Source organism: Odocoileus virginianus, chromosome 14 (genome assembly GCF_023699985.2).
Source record: "Odocoileus virginianus isolate 20LAN1187 ecotype Illinois chromosome 14, Ovbor_1.2, whole genome shotgun sequence".
Lineage (NCBI taxonomy): Eukaryota > Metazoa > Chordata > Mammalia > Artiodactyla > Cervidae > Odocoileus > Odocoileus virginianus.
The window spans coordinates 11,908,526-11,926,069 of record NC_069687.1 but is presented as its reverse complement, the minus strand read 5'-3'; the positions used below and the strand labels follow the sequence as shown (position 1 = coordinate 11,926,069).

The 17,544-nt window shown below is 38.8% G+C and overlaps 1 protein-coding gene across 1 annotated transcript in view; it reads left to right on the top strand.

Moving 5' to 3' along the window:
* The window catches only part of DNAH5 (dynein axonemal heavy chain 5), a 239,614-nt gene that overhangs the window by 118,906 nt on the left and 103,164 nt on the right, over nucleotides 1–17,544 (top strand). Inside the window, 5 exon segments of the mRNA XM_070476407.1 lie at nucleotides 6,370–6,492; nucleotides 6,669–6,882; nucleotides 8,514–8,737; nucleotides 13,656–13,854; nucleotides 16,315–16,487. Coding sequence (XP_070332508.1) covers nucleotides 6,370–6,492; nucleotides 6,669–6,882; nucleotides 8,514–8,737; nucleotides 13,656–13,854; nucleotides 16,315–16,487 — 933 coding nt within the window.

The following is a 17,544-nucleotide window of genomic DNA, read 5'->3' as shown; positions in this document are numbered from 1 at the left end:
AGCCTGGTGGGCTACAGTCTGTGGGGTCGCACAAAATCAGACACGGCTTAGAGACTAGACAACAACAATACTAATTCTGAGAGGTTTTTTTTTTTTGGCTCATGAATGGCTACTTTAGGGATGTAAATAAGAATCTCTTAATGAGCACTGTAAATCAGTCTGAGAAGAGCGTTATTTTATAGTATGTGTTTTTTTGGTTAACTGAATATGAACGAATGAAGACCATGATGGGCAGGAACAAAGACTGAAAAGGAGTGTTTAGAAATGAGTCTAGAGAAGTGAGCAGGGAGCATCATGGTGTTCCTTGTAAGCCACTAGTAAGGAATCTTGGGGATACTGAGCAGGATTAAATCACCACTTAGAAAGTTCATTCTGGCTGCTGATGGGAGAGATAGGGCTGTATTCAGAGAGACTTGAGAGGAAGTGGTTATAGGATGCATTCAAATTGGGTCTGAGAAGCAGAACGGACAGGACTTGTTTTTGGTTGAGTGGGTGTTGTTGGAGGAGAGGGATAGGAGAGAGGAAAAAGTTAAAGATGACTCCTGAGTTTCTTGTCTTTATTGATCTATGTTTCAAATATTTACTGATAAATATATCATACCAGACACCTTTCTAGACACCAAGGAGGCAGTGATGAATAAGATAAATAAGGTGCCTGCCCTTCTTGTATTTTAGTGGGTGAGACAGACACTATTCAATTAAGTGAATATACCCATTTGATTTTATTAACCGGACAGGGCTTTTTTATCACCAGAAGGATGGATGAAGTGGGACAGTAGTTCAAAGAGACCAGGAATTAGGTGAATGGCACAATATTGCAAATATGTTCAGTAACTGATTTCTTTGGGAAGACAGCAGTTCAGTTCAGTTCAGGTGCTCAGTCGTGTCCAACTCGTTGTGACCCCATGAATCGCAGCACGCTAGGCCTCCCAGTCCATCACCAACTCCCAGAGTTTACTCAAACTCATGCCCATCGAGTCGGTGATGCCATCCAGCCATCTCATCCTCTGTCATCCCCTTCTCCTCCTGCCCCCAATCCCTCCAAGCATCAGAGACTTTTCCAATGAGTCAACTCTTTGCATGAGATGGCCAAAGTACTGGAGTTTCAGCTTCAGCATCAGTCCTTCCAATGAACACCCAGGACTTATCTCCTTCAGGATGGACTGGTTGGATCTCCTTGCAGTCCAAGGGACTCTCAAGAGTCTTCTCCAACACCACAGTTCAAAAGCATCAATTCTTTGGTGCTCAGCTTTCTTCATAGTCCAACTCTCACATCCATATATGACCACTGAAAAAACCATAGCCTTGACCAGATGGACCTTTGTTGGCAAAGTAATGTCTCTGCTTTTTAATATGCTATCTAGGTGGGTCATAACTTTCCTTCCAAGTAGTAAGCGTCTTTTAATTTCATGGCTGCAGTCACCATCTGCAGTGATTTTGGAGCCCCCCAAAATAAAGTCTGACACTGTTTCCACTGTCCCCCCATCTATTTCCCATGAGGTGATGGGACCAGATGCCATGATCTTAGTTTTCTGAATGTTGAGCTTTAAGCCAACTTTTTCACTCTCCTCTTTCACTTTCATCAAGAGGCTTTTTAGTTCCTCTTCACTTTCTGGACAGCAGAGTCTAGACAAATTTGTAAATCATACAATGTAGACATTGTATATAACTTATAAAGAAGTTTCCAGGCCTGACTGGGGGCAGGGTGGGTAATTTACAAGGTTGTGCCATTCATTCATTCATATGAGAAAAGCAAGTAACTAATTTAGAGCATATCATTGTCAAGAGAGGAAGAGATATAGTAAAAACAATATTTAAATTATAATAGAACTTAACCATGTTGGAGGGGCTTCCTAGGTGGTGCTAGTGGTGAAGAACCCACCTGCCAGTGCAGGAGATGTAAGATACTCGGGTTTGATCCCTGGGTCAGGAAGATCCCCTGGAGGAAGGCGTGGTAACCCACCCACTGTAGCCCATCATGCCCCTTTGTCTGAGGAGAATTTCATGGACAGGGGAGCCTGGTGGGTTTCAGTCCAGGGCTCACAAAGAGTTGGACATGACTGAGTGACTAACACACACACATCCCTTCTTTATTGGATTTCCTTCCCGTTTAGGTCACCACACAGCATTGAGTAGAGTTCTCTGTGCTGTATAGTAGGTTCTCATTAGCTATCCATTTTATATATAGTAGTGTATATATGTCAGTCCCAATCTCCCAACTCATCCCATCTCCCCTTTCCACATGGGTATCTGTACATTTGTTCTCAACAGAGATGCTTCTGTTTATTCCTACAGATTTAGTTTTGTCTTTTGGTGTCTACATTGATGACACTATCCCAACCCCCATTATACAAAGGGTCCAGCCCTGCTCAGTCTCCTTGTAATCACAGCCAAAACTAAACAAGGGGACTTCCCTGGTGATCAGTCCAGTGATGAGGAATCCCCCTTCCGATGCAGGGGACACGGGTGCAATCCCTGGTTGGGAACTAAGAATCCATATTCTCTGGGGCAACTAAGCCCATGTGCTCTAACTACTGACCCTGTGCTCTAGAGCCCACACTCTACAACTAGAAAAAGCCTGCCAGTCACAACAAAGAGCCCGCTCACCATGAAGACCCAGTGCAACCAAAAAAAAAAAAAAAAAAGCTAATCAGGGCTACTTCTAAGAGGCTTCTCAAATCTGTGCTCTGAGCTCCACAGGCTGCCATGATCTGAAGGCCATTGTCTCTTCATTCAGAAGTCTGCCCACTGGCATCTGTGCCTGCTCAGTCGCTTCAGTCGTGTCTGACTCTTTTAGACCCCATAGACTGTAGCCCGCCAGGCTCCTCTGTCCCTGGGATTCTCCAGGCAAGAACACTGCAGTGGGCTGCCATTTCCTCCTCCAAACTGGTGTCCGCTGTGGGGCAAATGCAGTCACACTAAACCACTCCTCTCCCCCAGAAAGTGGGGGCCTCACCCTCTCTTTCCTACATTCTAAGCTCAGGTGGTACAGGAGGGGACTGCACTCTGCTCTATAAAAAAATGCCCTAGCCATGTGGAAAGGAGCATTAAAACTGATGGAACGGTGTTGGAAGGGGTAATGGGGACACGGGGGAAGAACCCCAGACTACTGACTACAGCATTACCGTTTGCATGGAAATACAGCGTAGTTTGGAAATCAATCAGTTGCTCAAAATGTATGTGCTCAGTAAGCAGAAACAGCACTGCAGAGAAAACAGAAAGGGCTTCATGGTTCTCGTGCTCTAGAAGCTCAGTCTTAAAGACCTCATTTCTTTCCCACTGACTCATGATTTAAGTCATGTTAAAGATAAGACACAGGGACTTCCCTGCTGGTCCAGTGGTTAAGACTTTTCCTTCCAATGCAGGGAGTGTGGGTTTGATCCCTGGCCGGGGAGTTTAAGATCGCAGATGCCTTGGGGCCAGAAAACATAAGACATAGAACAGAAGCAGTATTGCATCAAATTCAATAAAGACTTTAAAAGTGGCACATATAAAAAAATCTTAATAAATAAAGATAATGTATAAATATAAGAGAAACTGGAGGTATATTGAGGTAAAATGTATTCTCCACTTTATCCAAAAAATAGTTTCCTTATTTTATGATGAAGAACAAACCAGTTAAAATGACAGTAACAATTCTTCAAGATATTAAGTTGGTGCAGAAGTAATTGCAGTTTTTGCATAGTTGAAATTTGCCATTTAATATTGGAATGCATTTTAAAATAAATGTGGTTATGTTATACATCACTTTAATGCACACTTCTCACTTTATGTTTTTTTGCTAATTACTTATTGCTTTATTTTATATTTATTTTAGACTAGGGAAATGATGTTAGACTAAAAGCAAATTCAAACAATTTTCTTATTCAAGTTCAAAATGTGTTGTAAAGCAGTGGAGACAACTGGCAACATCAACAATGCATTTGGCCAAGGAACTGCTAACAAACATACAGTGCGGTGGTGGTTCAAGAAGTTTTGGAAAGGAGATGAGAGCCTTGAAGATGAGGAGCATAGTGGCTGTCCATCGGAAGGAGATAACAGTCAACTAAGAGAAATCGTCGAAGCTGATCCTCTTACAACTGCATGAGAAGTTGCTGAAGATCTCAGTGCCGACCATCCTACAGTCATTTGGCATTTGAAGCAAATTGGAAAGGTGAAAAAGCTTGATAAGTGGGTGCTTCATGAGCTGACCACAAATCAAAAAAGTCATCATTTTAAAGTGTCGTTTTCTCTTATTCTGCTCAACAACAGTGAACCATTTCTCAATCAGATTGTGATGTGTGATGAAAAGTGGATTTTATACAACAACTGGCAATGACCAGCTCAGTGACTACTGAGAAGAAGCTCCAAAGCACTTCCCAAAGCCAGACTTGCACCAAAAAAATGGTCATGGTCACTGTTTGGTGGTCTCCTGCCCGTCTGATACCCTACAGCTTTCTGAATCCGAGTGAAACCATTCCATCTGAGAAGTATGCTCAGCAAATCAATGAGATGCAGTGAAAATGCTGGCCTGCAGCCAGCATTGGTCAGCAGAATGGGCCCATTCTTCTCTACAACACCAACCACATGTCACCCAATGCGTCAAAAGTTGAACAAATTGGGCTACGAAGTTTTGCTCCATCTACTGTATTCACCTGATCTCTCACCAACTGACTACCTAAAAAAGGTAGTATCTTGAAGTATCTCGACAAGTATCTTGACAACTTTTTGCAGGGGAAATGCTTCCACAACCAGCAGGACGCAGAAAATGCTTTCCAAGAGTTTGTCTAATCCCAAAGTACAGATTTTTACCCTGCATGAATAAACCAACTTATTTCTCATTGGCAAAAGTGTGTTGATTGTAATGGTTCCTGTTTTGATTAATTCAGATGTGTTTGAACGTAGTTATAATGAGTTAAAATTCACAGTCCAAAACCGCAATTACATTTGCACCAACCTAATACACCCATGAAATTAGGCCAAGGAGAAAGAAAAATTTATACAGCTGTCCTTGTAAAACTCTCCAGTTTAGCCATTTCAAATTGTAGGTTTCCATCATAGTTTTAATGCATAATACCAAAGATGTGAAAAATTTTCACCATTTTTAAATGGGAAGATACATAAATATATCACACTCCTTTCAATTACAACACAAATTTCCCATGACAACAATACAATGGCAAGAAGAATTTCATATCCCCTAACATAAAATAAAACCATTTAAAGTAATGTACTAGGCTAAATTTAGCTCTCCTTTTCAAGGAATTTAAATGGATAAAGCAATTAATAATCTCCTGACAACTCCCTATGGCAAGCTAGAGTCTTCCAGATAGTCTCTCATCCGTTGATAAGAACTCATAGGCACATGAAGATTTTATGTCTTGGGGGATCTTCTAAGAGCTAAAAGCCAAGGATGGGACAAGTGAGGCAGCATGGAGTAATAGCCACATACCTACACTTTCTTCCTCTTCGTTATGACCCTTGTTTCTTTGAAATAGCAGGACATTACTAGTAAGCTATATATATCATTAGAAAGCTAAATTGACAAAAGCAAAAACAAAGGAGGGAGAAAAATTCAATAGTTTGTGAACCTAGAAGCTGAGATTTCTTCCTGAATTTGGAATTGCTGCCTGTTAAATAGTTACTGAAAACTGTATCCTTGGACTGGTATCTCCAGCTGCACTTCCCCACGTAGATGACCTAGAACATAACAACATTAGCATATCCAAACACAGACGTCTCTTCCTCATCACACAGCCTGCACCCACTCCTAGGTGCTCATCTCTGGGATTAACACCGACTGCCTAGCTGCCTCATCCAAATATTTTGATGCTTGCAGGCATTTATAAGTTGCTAGCCATGTCTGACTCTGTGTGACCCTATGGACTGTAGCCCACCAGCCTCCTCTGTCCACAGGGATTCTCTAGGCAAGAATACTTGAGTGAGTTGCCATGTCCTCCTCCAGGGGATCTTCCCAACCCAGGGATCAAACCCAGGTCTCCTGCATTGCAGGCAGATTCTTTACCATTTGAGCCACAAGGGAAGCCTGGATATATGTATCTGTATAGCTAATTCACTTTTCTGTACAGTAGAAACCAATATAACATTGTAAAACAACTATACTCCAATAAAAATGTAAAAAAAGTCTCATCTAAAAATTTACATTGATTAGCACTTTATTTACTTCTAAATTAAACCGGATTTTCAAAGGTTATAAATGTTATGCCAGAAAATTTAGGTACCTCAGTCTCTGTTTTCCAGAATTAGGGACATTTTGGGGTTTTTATGAGTAATTTCTATCATTTCAAACATTCTTGGAATTTTAAAATAATCGACCATGTCTTAGGGGATATTTTCACAGATGTTTCTGTTGACCTTTTCATTTAACAGAGGACAGTAGAGAGCTATGTGGATAAACGCATGGGCACCACATACGGCCCTCCAGCAGGAAAGAAGATGACTGTCTTCATTGATGATGTGAATATGCCAATAATCAATGAGTGGGGAGATCAGGTAAATCAATCCTGTTGGGCACTTTATTTGTCTAGTTCATCATTGATTTATTTTTTGATGAGTAAATGTTTTTCTATTTTTTTCAACTTGAAACTCCTGAATTCCAATAAAGTCCATTATTTAGGTCCTGGGATATAAAGGAATGACCTTTTAATTCTGAAAGTTGTCTTTCTTAGGTTACTAATGAGATAGTACGACAGCTACTGGAACAGAATGGATTTTATAATCTGGAGAAGCCTGGGGAGTTTACCAGCATTGTGGACATCCAGTTTTTAGCAGCTATGATCCATCCTGGGGGCGGACGCAATGATATACCGCAGCGACTCAAGAGGCAGTTCTCGATATTTAACTGCACGCTACCCTCTGATGTTTCCGTGGACAAGATCTTTGGTAAAATGAATGTCAGTGGGGCGTGGAAGGGGAGATTCCCTGCTTGGGTTCCAACGAGAAAATATCCCCCCAGAGGTCCACACAGAGGGGAGCATTGCGTGGTTCCTTAGTCTGCTGCCTTCATCACTTTCAAGAGTGTATTTTGCTTATAAAAGCATTTTTATATATAGAGTTGGGTGTCAAGGTAGATCTTTGCTCCCTATGTATTTCTTTTTTAAAAACATAATTTTATTTCTTTATTTTTGGCTGTGCGGGTTCTGTGTTGCTTCTCGGGCTCTTTAGCTGAGGAGAGCATGGGCTGCTCTTGCTGCAGTGTGTAGGCTTCTCATTGTGGCGGCTTCTCTTGTTGCAGAGCGTGGGCTCTCGGGTGTGTGGGCTCTCGGGTGTGTGGGCTCTCGGGTGTGTGGGCTTCCTGATCTCTGCAGCACAGACTCAGTAGTTGTGACAAACGGGCTTAGTTGCTCCAGGGCATGTGAGATCTCCCTGGACCAGGGTTCGAACCCATGTCTCTTGCATTGGCAGGAGGATTCTTTACCACTGAGCCATCAGGGAAGCCCCTACCTATGTATTTCTTTAAGATATTGTCACTAGCTTCTTAAGCCAGGAGGTTAAATATTAAGTTATCTTAAACATGATGAGATGCCTTCCTCATGGATACACATATTTCAGGTCTGGACTGATAAATTCCACACCAGCAATTTATGTAGCTGATACCTAACCAACCCATATAATGATTTTAGCCTAAGAAATATCAATAATATCTCTCAGGATGGGGATTAGCCAGAGTCTTTTCCTCAGAGTACTTTATAGGGTTGTAATAAATTATTGATTGATTACATGTGTAGTATTTCAGAAATCATCCAGGAAACACTGGCACAATTGATAACCATATTTATTTAACTGAGTAATGAAAATGAGTTTAGAAACTGATTATGGAATCACTCTTTTCAGAGAAAGAGTGTAAAGTTTTGCATGCATTTGTGTTAGGTATTAATTTACCATTGCTGAAATTGAGACTGAGGAAAAACTAATTAGGATTACCCTAATTAACTTCTGGCAGACTTGAAGGTCTTCTTAGCGCCCTAGGATAGTGGAGTTGGCAATATCTGCCTTCAATCACAGCAGTGGGCAGAGGTTTGAAACCAATGACACCAGACTTATCTAAACTTGGGAGAAGTAAAATGGACCAGAATGAATGACTGTTATCACTTTTAATTATCCTTTTTGGCCTGGACCTGTAAAGTAAATTAAAATATTTTATAAAGCATGGAATGGCAACAAAAGGAGGGACTAATCTTAGAAGATTCGTGAAACCTTTCTTTTTCTTATCTGTCCAAGGCAACTTTATATATTCATCATTGTTACCCATTTAATAATACTGAATTAGTTCAGCTAGAGTTTTCAGCAGCATTTCCTAATCAGCTTTTCAGTATTTGAATGCTAACTCACTTGAACCTATACCTACGTTTTAGGTTTAACCCCCCCCCCAAATTAATTAATCAGAATTTCTTTAATATGTGGTTAACTATTAAAATGTATCATTGTATTTATATTCTACATTATGTTTTTCATTTTAATTTAGTTGATTTGAACTGTCAGTCAAAATGTTACTACTTTTTTTCCTCTTTCAGGTGTGATTGGGGTAGGATATTACTGTACCCAGAGGGGTTTCTCAGAAGAAGTGAGAGATTGGGTGGCGAAGTTGGTGCCCCTGACACGCCGACTATGGCAAATGACTAAGATTAAAATGCTCCCGACTCCTGCAAAATTCCATTACGTTTTTAACCTTCGAGATCTTTCTAGGATCTGGCAGGGAATGCTGAACACTACTCCAGAGGTTATCAAGGAACCAGACGTAAGTGATGCATAAGAGAGTAAAATGAGTAACTTTGTTATTTATTATAAACTCTAAATATTCTCAGTAATGTAATTTTTATGAGCATGAAAATATTTTTGGGATGTTTTATCATGGGCATTTTTTTCTTTTGTGGCTTTTCACTAATATAAAGGGAAATTATGCCAGATTGTTTTCTTTAAAAATTCCAATTAAATTTGGTTTATGTTTAAGGAGACAGTGTGTACTATTATTTTCTAATGAGTAGAACAAAAGGTAAAGTTGATTTTGTTTTTCATCATAATTTTCTTATACTAAATAATGGCAAAAACTCCTGTTGATTTTATTATGTCTGTCTTCATATTATAAACTTCACATTATAAACCTGACATTTAACTTTACAAAGTGACTATCTTTTTTTTTTTTTAATTTATTTTTTTATTGAAGGATAATTGCTTTACAGAATTTGGTTGTTTTCTGTCAAACATCAACATGAATCAGCCGAAGCTATGCATATATCCCATCCCTTTTGAACCTTCCTCCCATCTCACTCCCCATCCCACCCTACTAGATTGATATAGAGCCCCTGTTTAAGTTTCCTGAGCCATACAGCAAATTCCCGTTGGCTATCTATTTTACATATGGTAATGTAAGTTTCCATGTTACTCTTTCCATACATCTTACCCTCTCCTCCCCTCTCGATAACATATATTTAATACAGTCTTTTTTTTTTTTTCCATTTATTTTTATTAGTTGGAGGCTAATTACTTTACAACATTGCAGTGGTTTTTGTCATACATTGAAGTGAATTAGCCATGGATTTACATGTATTCCCCATCCCGGTCCCCCCTCACACCTCCCTCTCCACCCCATCCCTCTGGGTCTTCCCAGTGCACCAGGCCCGAGCACTTGTCTCATGCATCCAACCTGGGCTGGTGATCTGTTTCACCCTAGATATACATGTTTCGATGCTGTTCTCTTGAAACATCCCAACCTCGCCTTCTCCCACAGAGTCCACAAGTCTGTTCTATACATCTGAGTCTCTTTTTCTTTTTTTGCATATAGGGTTATCATTACCATCTTTCTAAATTCCATATATATGTGTTAGTATACTGTAATGGTCTTTATCTTTCTGGCTTACTTCGCTCTGTATAATGGGCTCCAGTTTCATCCATCTCATTAGAACTGATTCAAATGAATTCTTTTTAATGGCTGAGTAATATTCCATGGTGTATATGTACCACAGCTTCCTCATCCATTCGTCTGCTGATGGGCATCTAGGTTGCTTCCATGTCCTGGCTATTATAAACAGTGCTGTGATGAACATTGGGGTGCACGTGTCTCTTTCGGATCTGGTTTCCTCAGTGTGTATGCCTAGAAGTGGTATTGCTGGGTCATATGGCAGATCTATTTCCAGCTTTTTAAGAAATCTCCACACTGTTTTCCATAGTGGCTGTACTAATTTGCATTCCTACCAACAGTGTAAGAGGGTTCCCTTTTCTCCACACCCTCTCCAGCATTTATTGCTTGTAGACTTTTGGATAGCAGCCATCCTGACTGGCGTGTAATGGTACCTCATTGTGGTTTTGATTTGCATTTCTCTGATAATGAGTGATGTTGAGCATCTTTTCATGTGTTTTTTTGCCATCGGTATGTCTTCCTTGGAGAAATGTCTGTTTAGTTCTTTGGCCCATTTTTTGATTGGGTCATTTATTTTTCTGGAGTTGAGCTGGAGGAGTTGCTTGTATATTTTTGAGATTAATCCTTTGTCTGTTGCTTCATTTGCTATTATTTTCTCCCAATCTGAGGGCTGTCTTTTCACCTTGCTTATAGTTTCCTTTGTTGTGCAAAAGCTTTTAAGTTTCATTAGGTCCCATTTGTTTATTTTTGCTTTTGTTTCTAAAATTCTGGGATGTGGGTCATAGAGGATCCTGCTGTGATTTATGTCGGAGAGTGTTTTGCCTATGTTCTCCTCTAGGAGTTTTATAGTTTCTGGTCTTACATTTAGATCTTTAATCCATTTTGAGTTTATTTTTGTGTATGGTGTTAGAAAGTGTTCTAGTTTCATTCTTTTACAGGTGGTTGACCAGTTTTCCCAGCACCACTTGTTAAAGAGGTTGTACAAAGTGACTATCTTTTAAAAAATTTTAAAAATTATTAATGGAGGATAATTGCTTTACAGTGTTGTGTTGGTTTCTGCCAATGTGAATTTCTGTCAATTCACAACAACGTGAATCAATGATAAATATACATAAATCCCCTCCCTCCGAAGCCTCCCTCTCATCCCCTCAACCCACCCCTCTGGGTCATCACATAGCACCAGGCTGGGCTCGTGTGTTATATAGCAGCTTCCCATTAGCCATCTGTTTTACATATAGAGTATATATTTCAGTGTTACTCTCCCAATTTGCCTCACCCTTCTCCTTCCCCTCTTGTGTCCACAAGCCCATTCTCAATGTCTGTGATTCTATTCCTGGCCTGCAAATAGGTTCATCAGTACCATTTTTCTAGATTCCCTATATATATACTGGTGCATGTATACAATGGAATATTACTCAGCCATAAAAGGAACGGATTTGAATCATTTGAACTGACTGAATGAATTTGAGTTAGTTGAACCTAGAGCCTGTTTTCCAGTGTGAAATAAGAGAAAAACAAATATCATATATTAATGCATATATATGGAATCTAGTAATTATCTTTATAAGTAAACTTTCAAAATTGAGGGGTGAAACCATTTTTTTTTAATTAGTCATCCATGATCTTTCTTTTCCATACAACTTGATGCACTGAAAGAATTACAAATATTGGTAAAACTGAAAATAGGCAGAAGAGTAGAAATTTTATTTGAATTTTATTTGACAAAAAAATGAGCATTTGTACAGACACTCAAATATAACAGTTCCTAGCACTATAAGAATTCTTTTTGAACTAAAAGGAAATTCTAGTATGTAAAAGTCAGTATGTTGTAATATGTAAAATTGTAAAGTATGTAGTATGTAAAAATGCAGTACTTTTTTTTCCTCGAAGGGCCTATGTGCTCAGGCTAAGACAATACCAGCTTCTTTTTCAGACTTTGATGGTAGTGAGGTGGAAGTTAAGCAAATAGGTTTTAGGGACTTCTCCGCATAAATGCAGAGAGATAGTTGAAATGTCAGGCAAACTGTCACAAGCACATCAAATGTGGACGATAAGAAAAACCCAGCTTTACCCCAGATACTCACAAAGTAGGTAACCACACTGGCTGACTCCAAGACAAGACATTTTGGGGAAAACGCACTCTCCTTGTTACAGAGAATTGGGAGTCATTTTAGCAGTAGTGAACATGTAATTTAATTTTTTCCCTCAAAGTTATTGACAAATTCATGGCATCGTGGAATGCTACTATGCTGTGCAGCATATGTCTGACTCTTTGAGACCTCATGCACTGTAGCCCACCAGTCTCCTCTGTCCATGGGATTTCCCAGGCAAGAGTACTGGAGCAGATGGCCATTTCCTGCTCCAGGGGATCTTCCTGATTCAGAGATCAAACCCATGTCTCTCTCGTCTCTTGCATTGCCAGGCGAGTTCTTCACCACTGTACCACCAATATTACTTTTTGAGTACCTATTTTTTTGGTGCTGATTTTAAATCAGCATTAACAGTTCCAGCAATTGGTTTGTCATGAACTTTTGTCTTAACTGTGTCATTAAATATATTTCACTAAGCTTTTATTTTCTGGCAATCAAAGAACATTTATACATTAGTAATATAATGGCTTCCCTGGGAACTCAGACAGTTAAGAGTTGCCTGCAATGTGAGAGACCCGGGTTTGATCTCTGAGTCTGGAAGATACCCTGGCAAAGCAAATGGCAACCCACTCCAGTATTATTGCCTGGAGAATCCCATGGACAGAGGAACCTGGCGGGGTATAGTCCATGGGGTTGCAAAGAGTTGGACATGACTGAGTGACTAACACTTTCACAATATAACTTAAAAACCTTCTATCTTGCAAAATGTTACCAAGTTAAGAAATTTGCACCAGTCTTTCATATAAAATAAGATACTTAGACAAATTTTGTTATTCTCGCTATTGGGACAGTGATATTGAACAATTAATTCTCTCAACTTCCAGTTAACTTTGGGCCTTGGATCATCTAGATGAGGTGATTGCTTTGTGCAGATAACCCAGATTTTTGTTTTAAATTTCCTCCACAATGTGTTAAGTAAATGTATCTTTGTAATTATCTCAGTTGTACACATGAGAGTTGTTTATACACAACTTTTTATATTATGCTCTGGCCATAATGTGGGTGTCTTATCCAGACAGACTAATTGATCACAAACATAAGACTTTTATGTAAGAGTGTTAGTTTGTTGGTCATTCAGAGTGAATTAGTATTTTATCTAGGAATGATTTTGTTTTAATTTAAGGGCTGAAAATGAATAGACACTACTTTTTATTTACTACCTGGAGAAGGAAATGGCAGGCCACGCTTGGGAATTTCCATGGACAGAGGAACCTGGTAGGCTACAGTCCATGGAGTCACAGTCAGACATGACTGAGTGACTGAACACAGATGAGACCAATTTGAAGTAAAGCTAAGGATATTTTAACTTTTTATTTTATTTTACCTATTTTTTAACAGGACAGTAATATTCACGGACAATTTTGTATCCTAAGATTATGCATCCCTGTACAAATGCCAGTATTGTCCCACACATCATTTTGGCAACCAAAAATGTCCTTTTTTGGTGATCACATACCAAATGAAAGCCATTAGTCCAGGATTTTTTTCTAAGGTGCTCACATTAAAAGGAAACCAGTAATGTAAGCCTTAACTTTTTAAAATGTCACATTCTAAATCAGGAAGGATGGTCCTCTATGATACTGCCCACTTGAATTCCCAACTCTGACATAACGGGAATTAATAACACATTTAAATGATGCTTTTGACAGGAACTGTTAAGGCTGTGGAAGCACGAGTGTAAACGTGTTATCGCTGATCGTTTCACGGCATCTGACGATGTGACCTGGTTTGATAGGACTTTAGTCAGCTTGGTGGAGGAGGAGTTTGGTGAAGAGAAAAAACTCCTGGTGGATTGTGGAATTGAGACTTACTTTGTGGATTTCTTGAGGGATGCACCTGAAGCTACAGGTAAACTATTGAAGCAGAATTTGAAATCCTCCAAAGGGATATCCGTTGCCCAGTGATGACCTGATGCGAAGGGATGACTTGTTGGAAAAGACCCTGATGTTGGGAAAGATCGAAGGCAATAGAAGGGAGCAGCAGGGGGTGAGATGGTTAGATAGCATCACTGACTCAACGGACGTGAATTTGAGTAAACTCCAGGAGATAGTGGAGGACAAAGGAGCCTGGTGTGCTGCTGCTCACAAAGAGTTGAACCTGGCTTAGCGACTGAACAACAACGAAAGGGGTTTCTGATGACAGAGGTTTAGTTCAGGGATGTTGAATTTCTGTCTAGTGAACTTTGCTGCAACAAGCCTGAGGCACAGTAGGTGCTCAATAAATATAGTATGCATGTTGTTGTAAATTTCCTCTACAATGTGTCAAGTAAATGTGTCTTTGTGATCTTGGATTAAGATTAACCATTTTGTACATGTCAGCCCTGAGTATAAAGGTCGAGTTGGGAGGCAGGGTGCAGCCGAAGACAGTGCACAAGGCTTACAGCTGTCATAGATTTGAGAAATGGGTCTCCCATACGTTAGCTGGACAAGCTTCTGAACTTTCTTGAATCTCCTGCCTCTATTTTATAAAAATGGAAATATTGAAATATGCATCATGGGTCCGGTGGGGATAAATGAGATGGTGTCCGTAGATGGCTTGGGCCGTCTGTGTCTGCATTCACTGCGGGAGGAAATCTAGCAACACTATGATTAGTACTTGAATATTCCCAGGTGTTGAAAATGAAAAGGAAAACCTCACCTTCCCTGAGAGGGTCATTGAATATAATTAGAGGTGGGTGATGGGGAGGCAAGATTTTGTGGTTATGGTTCTGTGAAAAACTGAGATATACTGTATTATTTTTTTATGAAAAGTGGTGCTCCAGTTAATTTTTTTCCTCAGAAATAATTGAGCTTAAGTAGGATATTTTTCTTTCATTTAGAAACCTCTTCTAATACTGAGGATGAATATTAAGTTAGTTTTCATATTGAAAAAGTCGTGTTTAAGCACATGCTGTTTATACATTTTAAATGATTGAAAATGACTCGGCAGCCCCTTACTAGACTTGATAAGGATGTATGTGATCTGTCAGGTTTCTCAGTAACAGCTGAAAAGGATGTTTATTGCTGGCTATGCAGTTGGACAGATCTTTTCAGAGAAAGAAGCTGATACAGTTTATTTTAAATCAGGTCACACACATCCAAAAATCATGTAAAAAATCATGCAAAAAAATCATGTAAAGGTAGGAGCATTATAAGGTGATTAGAATTTATGTGTTTTATTTCCTCTGATTCAGAAGGATAAGTAATTGTGTGTTCAAGGTGCAGAGTACAACTCCAGCATTTTGGGGTGAGACTTGGGGGTTTGGGTGGGCGTGCGGTGAATGTCTAGAGGCAAATACAGAACCTTTTGTGACTTCAGCACACTTTGTTTCTCAAAGCTTGAATGGAACATTTATGAAATAACAAAGTGACTATTGAAATTCTGTTAGAGCTTTGCAAATAGACCAATCTTATTATGCTAAATCAATTTTCTTGCTTTTTCATAAAAAAAGTTAATATAGTTTATGTTAGGACAGGGTCAATTGAAAGTAATTATGTACTATAAGATTTGGAAGACTCACTCATCTAATAGTGAATTTCTAAGTTGTTTAGAAATTCATATATTAGTATATTCAGCTAATATACTATTAGTATATTCAACTAATATACTAATATATATATTATAACATATTATATTATATATATTAATATATTCAAATGTTAACTGATAGTGAATTTATATATGCCAAATTTGGCTCTTTCTTTGGCATTATGCTTTATAATCATAGTTGGAAAAGTGTTAAACTGATACTTGTCTCTTTTAAAATAGTTTAGTGATTTTAATAATTTTCCCAGTGAAATAATTCAATGTTTAGGAAATTTTTTTTTCTGTTTTCTCTCAAAATTCACTTCTGTCTTCACTATTAACTTAAAATTTCTGAATCATAAAAATTTCCTAAGCAGATGCAGTGACCTTTTTCTTTTTATTCTTATTAAAAACTCTTTTAATTCTCTATCTCTTTTGCGGATTTTGACATTAAATCCCTACTTTTTTAATCTTCATTTTGACCATTAAGCGAGTATCTCTGGGAAGATCCTTGAAATGCCAATGGTCTATTGTGAATATAAATGAAATTCAGTGTATGGGACATTATTTGAAATTTACTCTTTGCAGACAAGAAAGAATTAAGGCTGTATATGATCACAAAAATTCTAATGCTTTGACTATGGTTTGCTTTCTTTTCTAAAAGTATATACTCCAGCCTTTAGGTAAAAATAAGTATTGTTCAGTGCTAAATTGTAAAGCTATGAGTGTATTAAATTAGGTTGAGGAAGTGGTAAAGTCCAGTGATTTGGAGAAACTTAGTTGATATTTCTTTTCTAACCCCAGGTGAAACATCTGAGGAGGCTGATGCTGAGATGCCCAAAATTTATGAGCCCGTTGAATCTTTTGATCACCTGAAGGATCGTTTGAATATGTTCCTGCAGCTCTATAACGAGAGCATCCGCGGTGCGGGCATGGACCTGGTGTTCTTTGCAGATGCCATGGTTCACTTAGTCAAGGTCAGTGGCCACGCCCAGTAGCCCCTCCCCAGAGGGACAGACACTTGCCTTTACACCAGACATTTCCCCTCCTCTTTAATTTTCCTCTTCTCAGAGAAAGTTCAGTTTAAAAATAAACCCCATGCTCTATTCCAATTTAATTTCTGAACTGAACGCAACATGTCACACCTATAGGTTTAAAATCAGAGTGTGTGTACTTCAAATGTGTGATATGATAATTTTATTCAGTGTTGCTATACTTCTTCCAGCTCAGTGTTTTCACTCTATAGAATGAATGTGGTTGACATCTGAGTCAGAAGCACAGGCACAAAGCCTGCTTCTATTTTGCATCCTGCTAAGGAGAACTATAAAAAGTCGGGCATTCGTTTTGAGGACATTATACTAAGTGAAATAAGCCAGTCACAGAACCACAAATACTGTTTGAGTCCACTTCTACAGTACCTAAGGTGGAAAATTGAGAGATAGGAAGAGTGCTGGTTGGTAGCAGCCAAGGGAAGGAGAATGAGTTGTGTTTAATGGTACAGAGTTTCATTTTTGCAAGATGAAGAGTTTTGGAGATAGATGTTGGTGGTTGCACAACAATATGAATGTACTTAATGGGATTGGACTATACCGTTAAAAATGGTTTGGATGGGAAACTTTATGTTGCATGTATTTTACCACAGTTGGAAATAGTAATTAATAATAATGCATAAATAATTGACTTTGAGCTGGGATGAAAATTCTGTTAAATGATATCCACCAGGAAAGTTCAGTTTCCTCTCTACTCTTTCATATGAGTCACTTAGGTTTCCAATCACTATAATGATGAATATGATGGATTTTCAAAGGATAGAAATAAAAGATATTTACTTGACCTAATGTACGGAAGGTAGGAGATAATGCCGTTAAAACCCTGTTGATCAACTTTGTTGATGGCAATTATTTTTTCAGAATACATCCTTTTCATTAGAAAGAAGCCAGTTTGGGGCTGTCTTCCGTTTCTTAGGCTTATCCATGAGGAACGACCTCAGAATTACAAATTGACACCTCTAATAATTATAAAATCTTAGAATTG